Consider the following 19,988-nt stretch of genomic DNA (forward strand, 5'->3'; position numbering starts at 1 on the left):
AAAACTAATTCAACATAGATTATGTAAAATATGTCATATATATTTTACATAAAACTTTCTTTCAAACAGAACTGTAAGCTTTCTCCTACTAAACAAATCTTGGATGATGCTCTCCCTGAGACAATCCTGACAACAGCCACAACCAGGGCAAATCTTAAGACTTACTGCAATTACTGCAAAGAGCAATTCTGTGATAATTTAAAACATGAGTGGATCATTACAAGCGATTAGATTATATTTGAAATAATTCCTATAGACAATATCAAGGCCACCACCATGACTGCAATCCCCAGGTCTGCTAAAACAGTCTGCAGGGCCTCTAATCTGGAGGGTACAATTCAGCAAGCTGACTGTGTTCAATTGATTGTAACCAGAGTACGGTTAAAAACAAAATCTAAATCAGCAAAAGAGATGAAATCATTTGGAAAAAAAAAAATGTTTTATTAGAGAGGGATCTTAAATTGAGCAGAGAAATCGTAAACAGTCTGCGCTGGATTAATACTGGAGCTGTGGTTTTGGTCAAAATCATTATTTAATTATTAATACTCCTGTGTAGGATGTAGAGTGTGGATACCCGACCCAAGCCTGTCAGGACCCGCCAGGACCTGATGGTTCGGACAAATATTTACCAAACCCATGTCAGTGATATTTTAGTGAAAACTGATGGACCTACAGTGTGTTCTAGGCAACCTGCTGTATAGTCCTGGAGTTAACATAATGACACTGAATGCAACACATAGGCTATTTCAGGTGTTAAATGTAATCTAGCGATGGAGGACAAGCAAAATCTCAGGCTCGGGTCAGGTTCCAACACAAAAAAAAGAAGGCCTGTCTGCCTAAGAGCATGAGTGCGGGCCGACCTGCACTCTAGTAGTGCTGATTCGTTTGATAGACCTGTATGTAATTATTACAGGAACCTTAAAACTAGAAGGATCCAGCAAAAGAATACAAACTCCAAGTTGTACTAGCAGGTGCAAGCCCTGATCACCCTGATAGGTAGATACTACTCTCCAAATACTTGGAGAGTAGTATCTACCTTGAATGTCTCATGTGCACTGTTTAACAAACATCAACAAACACAGTAGCTATACAGACACAGCAGCGACCAAAAGAGGCTGCTTGTTTCATGCAGGAAAAATGCAGGAGAGAGTAAAAAAGTGTTATAGGTTGATAAAATATTTCAACAAGCAGGGGTTAAAATAGCCTTAAATACCCTATTCTAGCGCGCCCAGGGTATGTCAAATGTTAGGAGCGTGCACAGTCTACCTTCAGTAGAGAATTGTGAAAACATCTCTCTAGTGACAAACAGATATAAGTCAGTAAGGTCTGTATAAGCCATAAGTCAGTATAGCCAAGGTCAGACATTTTAGGGGACATAAACATAAAAAAAACACATTTTTGAGTGGAGGTGTTCTTTAAACTTTTTCACAGTTCATTAGGAAAACTGCCAAACACATCTCTCCCTTCAAAAAAGGCTTTTAATGCTCAATGCTTTTTTTCTGGTTCAAGGCTTTTACCCCTGTAAGTTAAAGTCTTTTAGAAAACAATATTGCTGTCATAACATTTTGCTTTAAATGCACACCCATGATAGGATTCCATCTCGTAACAGATGCTTTATAGACTTACTCACTGAAATGACCTGTGAGGAAAGCGGATCCAGACACTGAATAGCATATTAATATCAGAGTAGGCTGGGCTTGCAATTAATTGTTTCGAAGCAATTAATAACTTTTTAATACAGCCAGTAGTGAAACACTTCATTTAAAATGTCCCCTGTGGCTGAAAACAGAATAGATGCTGATATTATTGTGCCAAAAGTGCAGTAAAAAAAAAACGATTCCAATCTTTGAAACCATGATTAAGAGCAATTACACTGAAATGTAGAATTCAGTCTGTGAAAATGTTGCTATTTTGCCACCCTAAGACTGTGGTTACTTACTGTTCTTTCATAACCATGATTTCCATAAATTACCATAAAAACTCAATACTGGAACGAAACACTTTTTGACAACTCTCATCAAGTCAGTGATTTCAGAGAGGGTAACCTCTGGAAAATTCAAATCTTAAAAACCTGGGATGAGAAGGATGTCATATCAGACCTATTAAGATGTGCTGAGATGATGGTAAAAGTTTTAATTTTTCTTATCTTGGGCAGTGGGGGTTGCTGAGCATGGCGCTCTTTTTACAGTTACATCCTGTTTCACATTCATACAGTTGTCACGTCCACACCTGGGAGCTGCGCAGACAACTACAGTCTACTACTCCACTTGAACAGTTAGGGATTGAGTGCTTGGCTCAAGGGCACCTTGACAGTACCTGTCCAGGAAGGTGAGAATATTACTTTCCCATTTGGCTGTGGGAATTCTCATATCTGCCTCGTGGAACTGTAGACAGGGGCCTCTAGTCACATGCTTGCAACTGACCAATCCTAACTCCAGCCACTAATCAATCGGAGCTTAGCAAACTTTGCACTCGGTCTTTCTCCATAGACTTAAATGAAGTTTCTCTAGATGTTGAGGTGTTTTCAGTGGTTTAAGCCATTGCTTTTTAAAAATACACGGTGAAGCATCATGCCTGGGATTCATGCAGCAGAAATACACAGTGTTACAAGAGACTGAATAGTGTCTGCATGTTTAATTCTCTCTCCGGAAACCAAAGCAAAGGCAGAATCAAGCACCATGCTAACATGCCTCCTCTGGATACAACTGTGCGTCCAACCACACAGCAAAATGAGCATTAATAAAATTAACAAGCAGACCTATCTTTGCTCAGAGACAAATCATTGTCTTGGACTGATAAAATATCACTTTTTGATCAAACTGAGGTGATGTTACATTTGGACGCTATGCTGACTTAATTTGACCTGACCCTGACTGGACTGCTTTCCTAATTACGTGGTTAGCTGGACTCACTGAATGACGAGAGATATGTTTCAAATAATGTCGCTCTTGACGTCAAGGTGCCCTTGACATTGTGTTGATTGATTATCCAATCGAAGAATAAGGTGATATTTTTTATGATTTGTGACTGTGTGGAGGAAGAGAGTGAGAGTAATACTTACTCAATTCCCCACACCATCATTCATCATCGTCATCATCATCGTCATCATGATTTTTCAGCAGTCAGATTCAAAAAGGCAGACAGCTTACCCTCTCACCTTGAGGCTACTGCCTTTTGATCTTTAAGCCTGATCAGAGCAGCTGTTTTGGTTGTCTGCTTGCAACCACGGAGATAAAAAAGATGAAAAATAAAGATATTGACTTGAAATACAGTTTTAACTTTTAACTTAAATCTCCATCCTCTATGCTGTTGACAACAAGAAAACCACTTCAATATCTGGTTAAAAAAAAAAAGAAAAAAAAGTGTAATATAAATGCCATTTTATGGATTTTAAGTAAGTTCTCAAAAATGTTTTGATAACTGAGAACTGTAAAACTGCTTCCAGTCTCCTTTCTCAGTGTTTACAGCCATATGCTCTGACAAAGGTAGTATTGTCAGTAAACTTAATAGAGTGATAAAATATGTACTTGAGTGTTCTGTTTGGAGTGAAAACAAATCAGACGAGCTGGATGCAATATGAGAGAAGGTAATAAAAGTTCTTCTGACAGACAAAGGGCTGACAATGTAAGACGAGGCAGGCGTGAGGCTGTATGAGGCCAGACACACGCACCAAACTGTACTGCTCTCCAAAAGGTTATTACATGAAATATGCCTGCAATTGAACACAGCGGGAGAGTGACATTTGAGTGATGCCACTTGGGAGTCAGGATCTGCAATTTCATCGTCTGGGCTCTTCATCTTGTCCAATCTCCTCCCTCCTAGTCCACACAGACTCCTCCAGGTCTGTCTCAGAAACAGAGCCGTCGCAAAGAGAGGGCCAGAGCAGAAGATCCACTCAGACACGAGACTAAAGCACTCCAGCAGGACTCGAATGGCTCTGAGCCCTGCCGCTGGGTAAATTGCAGCTGCTTGCGGCATCATTTCTGGAGATGGAACACAGTTACGTTTCAGGCAGTTCACTGATGCTCTTTACCAGACCACTCTTATCTAGCCGTCGTCACTATTTTATCAGCCGGCTGGAGGACCTCAAATGATGGTGGGTTACTTACCAAAATGTCTGTTTGAGCAAAGTAGCTCACTGCCATTGCTGAAATTTACTAACATTTGATTTTTTCTTTTCACTCCATGCTCACAGTGAGTTCAGTGTCTTGCTAAAGGGCTAAAACCACAGTGATGCAAACACAAACAACATGTTGTTCTAGCCTAGTTACGATTAGTGCCAAAGAGTTTACAACAGTGTTTCACAATCCAGTTCTCAAACACGTCCTGTTCTGACAGTTGTTTTTGTGTTCTATTGCACACCTGATCCAATTAAGGGCTAAATGCTGATTGGTTCTCCAGTAACAAGTGGGTTTTTTCCTGCATAGAGAATGTGGTGGAGGCCACCACTTCCACTTTGCTGGTTGCAATGGTGGCAACTTAATTCCTCTGGGCTAAAACAGATGAATGTTGTTTCTTGTACATTCAAGCATGTCCAATTTTCATTAAAAGTTTCATAAGTTAACGTTACCCCATCAGTTAATAAGTTAATCTTTTCCGTTTTGCATATACAGCAAGTCGTAAGATCAGCAACTATTTTTAGAAAGCGAGGGTGGGGAGAGGAGAGTCAAGACAGGTGAAGCAGTGTAGACAGTCTGGTTATTACAGGCAGGAAAAAGCAATAATTCATGTTACTGATGAGATATGGCAAATCTGTCAGATCTGAAAGTAATACAACCCAACCAGAAGTTGAGGACGAGGGTCAGAGTGCAGGACAGTCGCAGGACGAGGAGTCAAGTCGAGGGGATTCAGGCAGCAGTAATGTTAGAAGTGTCAAGATAAAAAATATAGTCCAAAATAAGAGCTGAACAACTTGTCTGACTGCTGGTCAGTTCAACAAGTGGACTCTCTCATCCTGTCAGATCAGCTAAGATTTGTGCTGCAGAGCACGGCCTGTGGTTCTCAACGTGGGGTCCAGGAACCTCAAGAGGTCCTTGAGAGTTTTTTCAAAGCATGCTTTAAAATGATACTTATCATTTTTAAAATCATAAAATTAGAACTGCTAAAATACACTGCTTGCAAAACATGTTTGCTTGAGCCAGTTGAAGGCACTGTACACGTGCACGTGTGAGCCCACGATCAGGCAGCACCATCGCCTCATTCTGAGCCAGGAAAAACCCTGGATGAGGTGTGCAAGAGCAGAGCTAGAGAAGAGGAAGAGCAGAGGAACAATTTTCAGCAAAGAAAGTGATTGGGGACTGAACTGGGAAATACTCATTCAGTCCAGTGCATCTAGTGCTGAGACAATTAGTCGATTAATCAGAAGGCTGTCTGTATTATTGTAAAATTAATACTTTGTTCTTTGTCTGGCTGCAGTTCAGCAGTTTTAAGACACTAATGATAACTTTGGTTCAGATTTTTTTCTTTTTTGTTGACATCTTATAGACCTAATGATTAATCAGTTAATTCAAAACAAGGGTGAAACAAGGACAAATATCCATTCAAGATCAAAGAATGCATCTTAAGTGATCAAGGAAATAATCATTGATATTCCAATCTATCACTTCAATAAGCAATCAGTACAGTACAACTTTATTTCCTCCAACTGCTTCTCTGTCAAAAGCTGTAAAACATGTGCAGAAGACCAAAACCACTCACTTGGCCTGGCTGTATGAGTAGCATCCTGATACATCATTTGCATGGAGATGATCCAAAGGCTGACAAATTGACAGATTGACAGAATGTGCACCATTACCAGACTCAAGTCTTCTACTCAGCGGCAGTATCAGTACAGCATCAGTGGAAGACAACTGTTTTTCCTCATACATGCATAATGGAGGTAAAAAAAAAAAAAAAAAAAAAAAAACATAAACCATTGTGTCAAAATGGGGGCGGCAGCAGCGTAGGATCACAGAAGCGAGTTTGACTTGTGGGTTGTTGGTTCAGGTCCCTGGGCTTTGTGTGGTTGTAGTGGGCAACTCCCAGGTGTCAATGTGTGTTGATTATGCAGGAGATTTACACCAGGCAATTCAAGAAGAAGGCTAGGAGAAGCATTACAGATCCCTAACACCGGGGTAACACCCTTTTTTTCCCGTGTTGTGGTTGGGAAGCAGTTGGCGGATACACCCGTCCAGCACTGAGAGCCTAAGGAAGAGCCTGCCCTCCCCCATCACACACAAACACTATATTACTATAACTATCACTATCCCATTTAAACTCTTTGATGCATAAACCGAAGGAGCTGCCACATTTGCATTTCACTGTGATTGTTCCTTACATGATTACATGAGACAAATAAACTTGATTGATTGATTGACTGAGGCGTGACACTGCTGAGAGGGAGCACAGCAAACAGGAACCACTAAGATATATTCTCCCTTCACTGTGCCACAGTGAAAGAGAAATAAAGGGACGTCTGAGTTTTAATACACACATGCAGTACAGTATATACAACCCCTGCCAAGGACACGGCATCTTGCTGTCCCATCCTGCAGAACTTAGAGCTTAATTTTCTGTGATTCATGTGCACAGGAAATCGTCGGCCCATGACTGACTGGCTTCCCACTTTCATACCAGAAAATGGCATGTCACGTAAAACAGAGTTACAGTGTTATTGTATGGGTACACTCCCCTCTAATCTGCGCAGCCCTTGTTGTAACTCAGCAATTCAATGTGGATATAACTGAACGGAGTCGTCCAGTTATATCCACACTGCATTGTCCAGTGCCCACAAGAACAGATCAGGAATCAATGTCTAAGAACCTGCCTTCCTCGATACAGATAGCCACACAGATCAGATTTATTTAGTTACTTACTTACTTATTTATTGAAAGCTCAGTTAACCCTTTAAAACCTATTCAAATTCACTTGACTTCTTTCAAAACATGGGGGAAAAGAAACAAGCAGATTATCAAGAAAATACCTGCAAATTAGCAAATCAATTAACCATAAAATTAGCAGAAGATTAGCAAAACTAGTAAGAAAAATGACCATAAAACTATATTATCATTACAGAAATATAATAAGTAAATACATGACTACATAAAAGTAATAATATAAGAAAATCACCCCCCAAAAAATAAGCACTAAAATGAAAAATAAAAAGATCTAAAGTGAATTTTGTTCAGCAGGTGGAATAAAGTCTTTTTATCTCTCAGACCCCCCTTAATCTATTCATGGTAAAACGCGTAGGCCCCCAAAATGATTTCTTTGCCTAGGGCCCCTAGATGTCTAGGGACAGCACTGTAGCTGGATGAGAGCCACCCTCCCAGGCCCAGAGCTAAGCCGGAGGGGGGAAACCACCACCCGAGGCCAGCAAAATGCAGGTGAGGTGTTGCTGGTGCTGCTAAATTTGTCCACACCACCAACTTTGGCAGGTAAATAAACATTGTTCACAAGTCCTGTTCCATTTTATTCAATTCTAAAATGCCATTGGTTGATAACTGGCACTGACTGGTTAATTATGGGATTTTCCAACTACTGTCAGATGATTAAGATGTTTGCCACTCTGGCTGCAAGACTGCACTACAACTACTAGTCTGACAGTAACAGGATTTCACACAACTGCTTTTAAGAGGAGACACTTTACGGTTTTCAATATGCAGCACATTGATTTATTCATTATTCAGGCAAGATGTCCTAGATTTGGAAATCAACTGAACCCTGTTAGACAGGTTGGGAAAATGCCACCAGTCAAACGCTGATAAGTTGTTGGCTTTGGCTGGTAAAATTTGTCTTCTCGCCAGCCCTCTTGGCAGGTAACCACTTGTTATTCAGAGGTCATACAATTTTGAGAAGAGATTCTGAGTAGAGAGAGACCGATTAATCGCTCAGCCAAATAATCCAGGTGATATCTGGCCGGGGTCTGTGCTCACCAGGCCGATATTTTTTTTTTTTTTAGTAGAGTGCAGAGTACAGATCTAATTAAGTACACACAGACAATGCACATTTTTTTAATTTTCAAATGTTTTTGTTCAAGTGAATAATACATTGGTATTAAATAAATGTTCATTGGGACTAAAAATAAAGAGAAGCTGCTGGGTGCTACTGTGGGCACTAACAATGTTTTTTATTTTTTATGTAAATTTACAAACTTTTGTTCTCTCTCAGAAACAAAGAGATACCACTGTCTGCTGATATCTGCTTTTCTTAAGTGCATTAAAACACTTTAGACATTTAATTGATGCTTTTTCAAATTTAAAATAGGTGCACTGCAGACAGAGTGCAGATCTATGTAAGCAAACGGAGATAAAGAAGACAATAACATTACTGTTAAATAAATGTTCATTTAAGTTCAGCAATTTTATGTCTCATCTGTCATCATTATTACTGTGTATTTGTTGCACTGGGAGGAGTTATTTTAGTAGTTTTAATAGTGGTATGATTTCATTTAGCAGTGGAAAACCCCATTTTCACTGAAATATTACTAAAACAGTGCATTCCTTCACATCTTCAATCACTGGGAACCACAGTGCGGACCTAGTCAATCTTTTATGAAGACACCACATCCAAGACAATCTCATCCCATTATAAATAAGAAAAATTGGTCTTGATCAGCGTGTTTAATAGATTAGTCCAGTGTTACATAATTGTTTTAGAATCATCTCACCATCTCTGGTTTTCTCTGACAGTCCTTGATTTAGTCAGACGCCTTTCCAGTATTATAATTACCACTGCCCTCATCTCTGACCTAGCCTCCATATCTCAATTGTCTTGAACAATCAGTCTGACTGGCAGAGCGATTGGTCACTGAATGTCAGAAATATGGAGGCTTCATCAGCGGGTGCGCCTCAAACTCAGTGTCATTACTCAGCGAGTTGGAAGATGTTAAGTTTTAATGAGGGGCATGAGCACGGATGGGTAAAAGTAGATTAGCTACATGGAAAACTCTGACTGTGGCAGGAAACTTTAAGGGTAAAAATATGCATGAATGACTTAATGTTGCTCTGAAAATACACATGTAAGGTCAACTCCTACAGTGATATCCACCCATATTCGGGCAGTGACATGCTGTTGTTTGGCTCTGTGCTCTTAATGTCAGATGTGAAATGACACAGTTGACAGTAAGGTTAAAGTGCAGCTTGTCAAGTTTAATTTGGGGGTATTTTCAGCCATTGAGATGCCTCTTGTTGAGTTGCAAAAAGGCTGGTAGGTGAAGCAAAAAGCAAGCTATTAATATTCTGCTGACGTTTATGGCTTTCATGGGACATTTATGAGATGTGACACACACAGAATTTTGGACTACAAACTAAAAATCTCTATGCTAATCTGTCGAGATACTCTAGGCACATTGAAATGTTGGGGAGGGACCATGTAACAAACAGCAGTAGCGCTTTCACTGTTCATTTCATATGTAATTACACTATAAAGTTGTATCTTATCAAGTGCGAAACCCATTCTAAAACAATAACACTTAAAAAACAGTTATTGCCAATGTGTTTTCTATATGGGGCTACTGTTTTGTTCTTTGGTGTACTTTCATGTTCCAGTGATAACTGGATCAATATAAACAATTTGATAGCTGATACCACAGTCACTGTTTTCCACCCAGTAGAGTATTTTTGCTTACACGGAAGTAGAAAGGCCCTCTTTCTTTTTGTAGCCTCCTTGGTTTCTTTTACAGACTTTTTTTTTTTCCAAGTTCCGGAGGCACTGAAAATGATGGATGAATGACTCTAGGACGAGAAAGGCCATGTCTGAAGGGACTTGCCCATAACTCTGATTGGCTGTCAATGGCCTGGAAGGGCAAGTGACTGGTCAATCAACTTGCTCAACATAAAATTTTACTGGCCCTGGGCCATCAGGCCATCGATTATGATGGACCCTGTGGTCACCGTCAACATGTAACCAACACTTTCGTTTGCCAGACACACACAGTCTTAAACATATTAGTAGAGCTGGATATCAAAATTTGACACCTTTATGGTACCTTGAATGCCTCACTACTACAGAGTATTGGACAAAGGAAGTGTCATTCAATAGCACATTGGTTTCGATGTGTCATGAACAACAAGCCTTCCCAACACGCAGCTCACCTGCTGTTGTGAAAACAGAATCGCAGGTGAATAAAATCCCAGATGCGAGTTGTTTTTTTGGGCAAGTTTATAATTCCACTGATGGCGAATAAACTCAACAGAGCAAACACATATAGGGAGGGAGAGGTGGGGCGGGGTGCCGGTGTGTGTGCAGAGAGAGTCTGAAACTGAAAAGTGCACACCCATGTGTGTGGAGGGTGGGATTGGGTGAAAAGCAAAGTCAGCAGTTTCAGTAAAAACACTAAAATAAAGTGGATAATTAACTACGTATTCTTTCAATTTCAACAGACAATTACATTTGCCAGTCCGACACATGAAACAACGGTGGCTGTTGTTCTCGTCTTTTTTTTTTTCCTTTTACAGTCATGAATCATCAGGCTGTGTAACCTATTTGAACATGCACTCGAACACATTTTACAGTGGTTTTGTTTCTGTGTGTCTGTTCGATGATCTGTTGATGTCCTTGTCAGCAGTATCTAAATTCACCCAAAAAAAGTAACGTATGCCCTGGATTTTTCCCCTATCCATGGTGTGAAAATGGCCGCAAAAGGATAATAAATGAGCAAGCGACAAAAGTGAGTGAAACGAAAGAATGGCTGTGCAACCCAGAAGTATGTGAAAGCAGAGGAGAGGAAGAGAGCAATGTGGTCAAGCGAGCTAGACAGTGAATGAAGAGAGGGAGCAGAAGTAGTAAAAAAATGTTTTGCAAAGGTTTTGAATCGCTGCAATCACAAGAGGTTTTTCATCGAACAGTCGTAACTGTGCAAAGAAAGTTTTAGATTGATAGAGCTGGTAGTTTCCGAGATGAGCTGCAGACAGGCACACAGAAACACAGGAATGAAAACATAATCTCCCCCAGCTACACCTGGCAGACATTAAAAATTAAGCATTTCTCCTATTCCTCAGCCGACTGTTTTGTTGAAAAGTTTAACATATGCAGTAAAATATTGTCCGTATGGTCTTTGGACTGATTTCACCAAAAGGCATCTGGCATTAAACGTATGTGGAAATTAAATTTTATCTGACAGCTGGGTTATATTGCAGATCACTGACAATGAAAACAAATTAGTAGTAGTATTTAAAGCCATACTAAGACGAGTGCAGATACAGGCTGTCTGGAGTGATTTTTTTTTTTCTTTTTCATGAAAGCAACGCAGCACTGCATTTATGTTGCTATATTAGTAGAACAATCATGCCGCATCGTGACTGCAAGAAGAAAGCATCTTCCAGCAAGACAGTTATTTGGTCATTTAATTTTAAAACCAAACTGACCAGATACTAAAAAAATCAGCCTGCAGCAATGAGAAAATACACTTGAGCCACCAGGGAAATGTCAGTGTCAAGCCATGTTATTTAATTCATCTAAATTTATACTGAAACACAACTAAAGATTTCAGCAAGTTCAAGAATCCTCGAAGCTAAATCTTCAAAAACCTTCAAAAACAAAAAAAACAAAAGCATGTGTAGCCCTGTGAAATCCTACCTATGGAGGAGAAATATATTCACTTGTCTTGATCTTACGTCAGGAACATGGAACATGGCTAACAATTCTAGCATGTTTTATTCATCACTTATGGGATTATGGTGATTATGCCCCCTATAAAGATAAGATAAAGTAATGATTTCAAGTGATGACATTCCTCATCTGAATATTAATCATTGTGATTGGCTGTCTGGCTAAGTAACTGGTGGTATAGAACAACTCGTCTCTGTGGAGGCATTAAAGATTCTAAGTGACAGATTGGTGCAGTGTTAATGGAAATTCCCTCATTAAATTTACATTATTTTACAGGCTATTCAGCGCTGTCATCGCTTTTACTGACATTCATAAAACACCATGTTACACTGGTTTAAAAAAAAAAATTTCACAGGTATAAGGACTAACATAGAGGGAATTTACCACAGAGAGGAAACTGCAACCATCTTACTTGGGTAAAACATTTTCAGACCTTAAAGTACAAGCCACATGAGACTACCCCATGTTCACTTTCATCTCCATATCCCACGTGGTCATGCCATGCCATGAAACTGACATGTGTGAGTGGTTGAGTGACTTTCACAATCAGGTGCAACGGTAATGACCATTTTATTAGTGTTTGTTATGTGTCAGTGGGCTCTGAATGAAGGTTAAAGCTGCTGTTGATGTAGGATACTGAAAAATTCTTAATGTCATTTCATGGGGTAATAAGTTATTAAGCCCTATCTATTGTGATGGCACATTGCACAGCTTGCTTGCTGTTGAACAGTGCCATGGTGTTAAACAAGGAAGCAATAACACGCTGTTGTTTACAACAAAAAAAAAAAAAAGTTGATTTTGAAATATTTTGCCATTTAGAGTTACACAGACAAGCTCCACTTCCAATTACAAAACTCAAATAGGATAAGTGAAAACACAGGCTTTGGCCAGATTGAGCAATGCAGTATTTTAAATCCTGTTTAGAGCTGACTCTGGGTGTTGGGAGGCAGCAGTGGAATCTATAGAGGCAGATTTGGATTGTATTTTTACTGTACTTTAATGTTTTGCTCTGCTAAATCAGGAAGTGAGAAATGGAAAAATCTTAATACAATGGTATTAATTGTACAAATTAAGAATTGCACATTTCATACAACAGATAACAGGAGGACTATGTGACATCTAAATGAGGTGCAAATGTAAGACTTCAGACTAATTATCTTAATTAGTGTAAAGTCATTATTTAAGCATAACCTGGCTGACAGTCCTAGATTTCCTACTTCCTATTTCAAATTTTAGGACATCCTATGAGGCCCATACAAAATGCATAATTTAAAATGTATCTGAATAATTTTATTAATATTGTAATATAAAAAATGAAGAATTTAACTGTTAAATTAACATGCTTTATTGATGTTTTTGTTATGAGATGTCAAGGTCCTGACCTTGACCCTGATGCTGGGCTCGAACAGGACACGGAAGCACCGCAAGCAGAACCGGAAAAAGCCAGGAGGCTGGATGTTCTGGACCTTTGATGTAAGCATATAAGTCTCCCTTTTTTTAGATGTACAAATATGAAAGGATGCTAACCCTAACACAGTATCGGTGTGTTTCGTTACACACCTGAGAACAGAAGGCTAGATGCGTTTTCCTTCTTGGTGCGTTTTCAAGTTGGGATGGCAGTTAAGTGGATATTACGAAAAATAATGTGTGCATATAAAAACTCCCTCTCTCCTGTGTCACATTACCTTGTTCAGCTGATCGCAGTGTAGCAACATCCCAGTTAGTTCCCTCAGCGATTCTTCCACATGTGTCTTCAACTTGGCAGATGGTTGATTCTGTGAACAACAGAGGTCAGAGGCCCGGGCTGCAACCTGGCAGGCCTGCAGGAGGAGGGCACTGGGGGGCAGCGGCGGGGCATCCCTACATGCTGCCACCACTGAGTCGAGCAGCTGGCACACAGAATCCACCAGCACTGAGCCTGCATGCTCATCAGAGCTGAGCCATGCCGCCTCCAGGCCGCCATCCTTTCCTTCTGCCCAGCGGAGGCCACACAGGCTCTGAAGAAACTGCATATGGAGAAGCATGGCTTTTCCCTCAGGACCAAGGTTCTCAGTGGAGGAAAACGGCGGTGGAGGGCCAGAGGTATCAGCTGGACAAACTGGCTGTCGTATTCTGGGTGCACTGGCATCTGGAGATGGGAAATATGGACAAAACAAAATATCACAATATGACTGAATACCTTGATATCGATATTGTGACGACACTGTGGGGATGACCACACTTTTCATCAGACACTTATGACAAAACTTTCAATAAACAATCATTAGTAATGTAGATATGATGACCGAGCAGATAGAGGTATGTAATATGATATAAATATTGGCATGGCTTACCAGCATCTGGAGTGGGAAGCAGAGTCTCTGTGCTGCAGCCCGAGTCCAGGTCTAAACTGGATGGCTCCCTCACTTTACCAATCAGGTCCTGTGAGAAGTTGTTCATGTTGTCATCATCACCTGCAGGATTACACAAAAATCAGATGTGACATGATCAAATTGGACTTACTTGATGACTTTATACATGTTAAGCTATCAATAAAATAACCGAGGACTTAACACTGCAGACAGAGGCCCAGATTCACCTCTGGCTGGTTTAAGGTTAAAATGACAAAATGAGAATTTGGAATGCTATATTCACTAACGAATATTTGCACCTGTGGTAGTCATTACATATCAAGACTGTCCCAAATTTACTCTTGCTTTGCACACCAACTTGCTCAAACTACTGTAGCCCATACCAGGTCTTTTGAAAAACATAAAGAATATGCATCAAGTTTAGCTGGCTACTGCCTCTGCTTGATAATGCAGGCATGGTCACTTGCAAGTCAGTCAAAGGTTTTCCTTGATAGAAACTCAAATGAGATCAGGTTATACTCCAATTAAGAAAGGGCTGTAGGGCACAAGGGCACCAACCTTTACACTACAGCTGTTAATGTGAAGATGGGGAGGCATGGTGGCGAGATAGCTTCAATTTTGGTAGTTATGATAGAATAAAGTATTAATGATAATCATACTAATACAAAGTCATAACATAAGTACATAATTACAGTTAATTATTTCCACCATCATCCCTGTGGTCACGGGGGCACTTAAGAGGGAATGTTTTATTCACCTTATTTTAAAAAGCAACCTTGGGGACCAGAATGGCCAGTGATCAAATACAGTAACATTCTACAAAGTCAGTTCTTTGGCTTCCTTCAGGTGAGGCACTTCATACAATCCAAGCTCAACTTCACAATGAATCAACCACTTAAGCGCTGATTCCTCCCTTCAGTTTTAACTAATCACATAGCTCTGAAAAAAATCCTACTGCTTTTTTATGAAAGGCTACACTTCCCCTACCTGCTTGACATGGATAAGCTCATAAAAATATTGTATGGGAGAAAGAGACATGAGGCTCTAGTCTGGAGAAGAGGTTTCATCTAACATAAAGACTGCAGGGAAAACATTTTTATGTAAAAGGCTCAAAGGCAGACAGTTCACGATTCTGCATAGATTGCAGCACATGCCTTACTTTCTTAAAGACAATCCCCAGGCCTTGCCCTGTGCGTGAAATGCCAGAAAAAGATGAGGGCATATTATCATCTTTTCTGGCATTGTAAAAGTAGATTCTGGTAAATACATCCGAAGAGCTTAGCTTCATTTTCCACCTGGAGGTGAAAGCAGAACCAGATCTATTTCTATTAAGCTTACCTGTGGTTCCCCTTGTCACCTGGACAGCATATTCTATTGAAAAGCTTGTGCTTCTGGCAAGAAAATGTGTTCTGTCTCAGTGGATTAAGGAAAAGCCTCCCTAGGTCATATAACGACATATGGAGGCCTTTAAAAGTATTTTCTATGAGGCGTCCAAACGCCATCTTATGATGAGAAATGGAGATAATGGGTTCTGTAAGTAATGGAAACCCTTTCCTGACCACCTGGGGATTTCAGGGATCTACTACTGCAAGTGCACCCGCCTAGTAACTATTAATTACCGAACATTCAGATACATTTAAAGATTGGCAATGAAGGCTTAAATCTAAATAAATCATAATTATAATGAGCGGCATATAGATACAGAGCTATACATATATTTTATATTTACGTACATATTTCTCACAATCAATTCTGTGTTCTCTTGCAGGTTTTGGTTTGTTGTTTGTAAATGAAATATGAAATAATGAATAATGACCTTGTTACTTTACCAACTTACTATCTGGTATTGTATAAACTATTGTGCTCCCTTCTATAATGTTATGTATTAGTCTGTGCTGCCTCACATATTAACCCTGTTATGATTCCATTTTTAAAATAATGGTTTTCTTTAGACACCTTATCAAACTAAATCCACAGATGTCAAGGGATTAGGACTACATTTCTCATTGGCAGGAATAAATAAGGAACCCTCTGCCTTATGTCAACAAGCATCATCAACATCGAACAACCTGCATTAGCTGAGAGATACAGCAATTATTCTCCTCCACCAAAATCAGTCAGTATACACATATTCAACACCCGCACCTCAAAATAATCGGATTTAAGTTGTACAATTAGGAGTAAACTTCATGTCATCCAATTACTGTCATAATTAAACTGCAATTATTTATGTTGCTATTCGCACAGTTCAGCTCAAGTGCTAGAAATTAGGGGTGGGACTTGTAAACGTGTACACGTGTACACGGTTAGCCAATCATAAACGTTTAGAAAAAACCACTAACCGTGTACGTTTTTTTTTTTTTTTTTTTTTTTTTTATTACCTGACTTTAAGTTCACTCACGAGATGCAATGGCATCCACCAAAAAATAGAAGCACTGTTTGGCAGTTGTTTCAAAGAAATGTAAGTGGAAACACTGTCAAGTGTACACTGTGTGACACTGAATTATGCGGTTTTCAAATAGCACGCACGGCGCAGACCTCGGCCGCCGCAGCCATTCATTGTGTATGTGATCGCGGGGCGCAAGGGCGCACCGGTCTGTGCCAAGCTGAACGCAGCGCGAGGCTGGCGCCACCGCCTGTGTGCACTGTGCCCAAGTTGATAATTTTTAAATAACCCCAATACTAACCCAGCGCAGAGCGCGGCCCAAACCGCGTGCTATGTGAAAGCCGCTTTAGCCTTTAAGGGTAGCAGCACAGGCTCACTGTTAAACCACCTGTGGTGGAAACACCCTAACAGCCTGGGGACAGAGCCCGGCGTCAGTGCAGGTGCGAGTGGAGGACGACAACAGCAAGTTAGCATATAGGATTTCATATCCAGAAAATGTGACAAGCCATGAAGCGAAGCAATTAACTTAATTGCGGTTGCTGTTGCGACTGTGTTATTTGAATGGTGACAGCGCCCTCTAGCGGTTGTATAGCAGTAAAAATCAACCAACTCTGAAGACACGTGTACACGCAATTAAATGGCGCGTGTACACGTTTAGTATTTTTTGTACACGTTCCCATCCCTACTAGAAATCCTCCATTGGTTTTGCACATTTGAAAGGCCTTGTTTCCCTGTTTCTTCATGACGCCAAGCCTCATTAATGACAGGGAGGCTCATTAGTTCAATGCAACTTTAGGCTGGGAAAACAGCTTTCCAACTTCCTATATGGGCATTCTGCAGTGCCAATTACCATTCATGGCAGGCACACTCCTACCCCAAGAGAACATATGCCATTTTTTGAATATGCCTGGTTGTGAGTTAACATGTGACAGTGAACAGAAAACCAATCAGGCTTTTTCAGCAGTAAAATTTCATGGACGTGCCTCTAAAAAAAATCGATTCATCCTACTTCGAGAAATAATCGGGTTGCAACTCTCAAGTCAAAGTACAGATGGGCATCATCATTAGTGATTATTTTCATAGAGTGTGCTCCCAAATTTCTGTCCTGCACCCTCTAATTTGCAAATTTAGGAACATATGTGTATTTCCAGGAACAAATGTCGCTGGTGGGCACACAGTGTTTAAAGGTCTGGGGACTGACACTAAGTAGAGTTTTGCTTCCAAATGAGGTTTTACTTGAAATTATGCTGCAAAGGTGTCTTAGGCTGATTACTGAGTCTGCTTGATTTCAGGGTGCATGTGATGAATAATATAGCTATTCTGTGTACACAAGTTTATCCGCAGACTTGCAAGTTCAGATGGAGGGAAAAGGGCAGTATTTGGTGGCTTGGTGCAGGTCAAAACTCAACCACATTATAGATTAAATTCCAAAGAAATTAACATAACCAATTCCTTATTCTGCCAGTGCCATCATAAGCTCCTCCATTCCTATTTTCTGTTTTCTGCAACACAGCATCTGTATTACAGGCATTCAGAGAAATCAAACAACAATGGCCTGATTGCCTGTCTTTTTTTTTTTTTTTTTTTTTACCTTCAGGTAGCGAGTGGGTGGTGGGCGGGTTTGGATAATTATGAAATTGCACTGGGTGGGTTGGATAGGCTCTCCAGGTGACAGGCAGTCACAGGTATTAAAGAAAAATAAATCACTACTCTGTGGGGGTTTGATTCTGGATATGACCTCTGCTTAAAAAGGTATTTATTTGAGATTACATGTTGAGCTAAAATAGAAACAGTATTGCATCAACAATGTACTTACTTGAATGACCCAATACTGCATCGTTTCACCAACCATGTAGTGCAAGATGTATTGTATCATAAGGCTGCCAAATCTACATTCAATAGTCTAATGTTTTTTCAATATGACAAAAAAAAATATCATTTGAATTGATAAGTTAACTTTCAAATGTGTAATAATATGCGCGAATGATAATAAATGTGCACTGAAAATCTTGACTTGCACCCTGCATTCTGCTCTCTGCTACTCTGCTCTTTTTTTCTCCATATGCACACTGCCGCTATAAACTAACTGACCACAACAAAAACACTGACCCACACGACTGCTCAGCATCACAGTGCTAAAAAATGTCGGAAAATTGGTAAGAACCATATGCAGAGAAAGTAGCCGTCACTCCAGAAGATCTAAAAAGTGCTGTGGTTCAGCTGTTCAGCTGAAACAGAAACACAGTCAAAGTAGAGAGCGGTATCTAAAATATGTCATTCAGAACAAGCGTGCCACTCCTACACCACTAATTTGAAAAAAAACATCTGAAAACTAAGCACCTGAAAGAGTTTGCACAGATATGTGACGAGGTACTGGCTTCAAAAAGGCCATGTCTAAAGGTTTTTTCCAGCAAGCACACCACCACCACCACCCTCTCTCTCAGAGCCTCGGTACTGCTAGGAGTTGACGTCCAAATTCACTGATTGGACATTTGAGCAGGTGCAGTTGTTCTGTTCATATAATTTTTGTGGTTATGGTTATGCATTGTGTGTTTTAGGATCTGACGTTGAAAGAATCCTGTTAATGCAGCCAAACTGAGAACCTTTTTTAATTTAATTTTGCAATATTACTATTAATATACTTATAAAACAAGTGTTAGCCAACTCAGTTATGAATTAGTCACTGTCTGTCAATTAAAGAATTACCAAAAAAAAGTTTAAGTTTGATTTTTTTTTTTTTTTTTGGATACTGTATCATTGTGCTGTGATAAAATGAATAATTTCATATCTTACTAAAGCAGTTGTTGCTCCAGTATCACAGTGTCAACCATGTATCATGATATACTGTGTTTTGTCTGCATATCAGTCTTTAACCAAGCTTCATAACTCTATTCTATACTCATTTAGGAGTAGAGCACTAGCACAGCAAGAATATAACCACCACTGCATGAGTAAAAGCGACATTAAAGTAACTATTGTTGTTTGGTCTTGCTACTAATGTTTTAGAAGTAAGGGTAGCCTAGCTTATAATTTAAAAAACAAATAAACGCTGTTTGGACTACAGCATCAAGCTGACACAGAACTTAAACAGTGACAGATACAGAACAAAACTAAAATTTTTGCCTTAAGTTTCACAGCTGCAAAAAATTACAGAGGGAAAACTGCTCTACCTAAAGGAAGTCAAAGTTATCTGGTCTGGTGGAGTCAACAAAATCACATCTTAAAACTTACCAGCATTTACCAAGTGGACAGCGATTATTTCTCTGCTTATCAAAACTGTGAATTAATGAACTGGTGAGAGTGCTCTATTTATGCCATACAGAGCAACAATACACATTTTTCACTCCCTGGGGATAGGTGTACATGATGTGCTGTTGTGCATCTGCAGACTGCAAACATCCACTAAATCTGGTGGAACACTTTATTTGCTGCACATTCCTCAATCTTCTTTCAATTATTTTCAATATTTCACATATTTTCCATGCTGCTGCTGTGTTCTATGCCACATTTGTGCTAGGTCGCTGAAATGACCCATTTCTCCACACTTGCATCTCATTTGATCTAATCTGATCTAATCTAATCTAAAGTAGTAACGGTCACATAATCAGTGGCTTTGGACCTGGTGCTTCTTAGTCACTGAATCATCTATTCAAGTTGTTGCA

General features: G+C 39.8%; 1 protein-coding gene across 1 annotated transcript in view; it reads right to left on the bottom strand.

Annotated features, from left to right (window-relative positions):
* The window catches only part of mei4 (meiosis-specific, MEI4 homolog (S. cerevisiae)), a 67,389-nt gene that overhangs the window by 44,189 nt on the left and 3,212 nt on the right, over positions 1–19,988 (bottom strand). The window contains exons 3-5 of the mRNA XM_030047826.1: positions 13,923–14,042; positions 13,275–13,717; positions 12,972–13,055 (exon numbers count right to left, since the gene is read on the bottom strand). Coding sequence (XP_029903686.1) covers positions 12,972–13,055; positions 13,275–13,717; positions 13,923–14,042 — 647 coding nt within the window. The remainder of the gene's footprint in view (positions 1–12,971; positions 13,056–13,274; positions 13,718–13,922; positions 14,043–19,988) is intronic.

Source organism: Myripristis murdjan, chromosome 24 (genome assembly GCF_902150065.1).
Source record: "Myripristis murdjan chromosome 24, fMyrMur1.1, whole genome shotgun sequence".
Taxonomy (NCBI): Eukaryota; Metazoa; Chordata; class Actinopteri; order Holocentriformes; family Holocentridae; genus Myripristis; species Myripristis murdjan.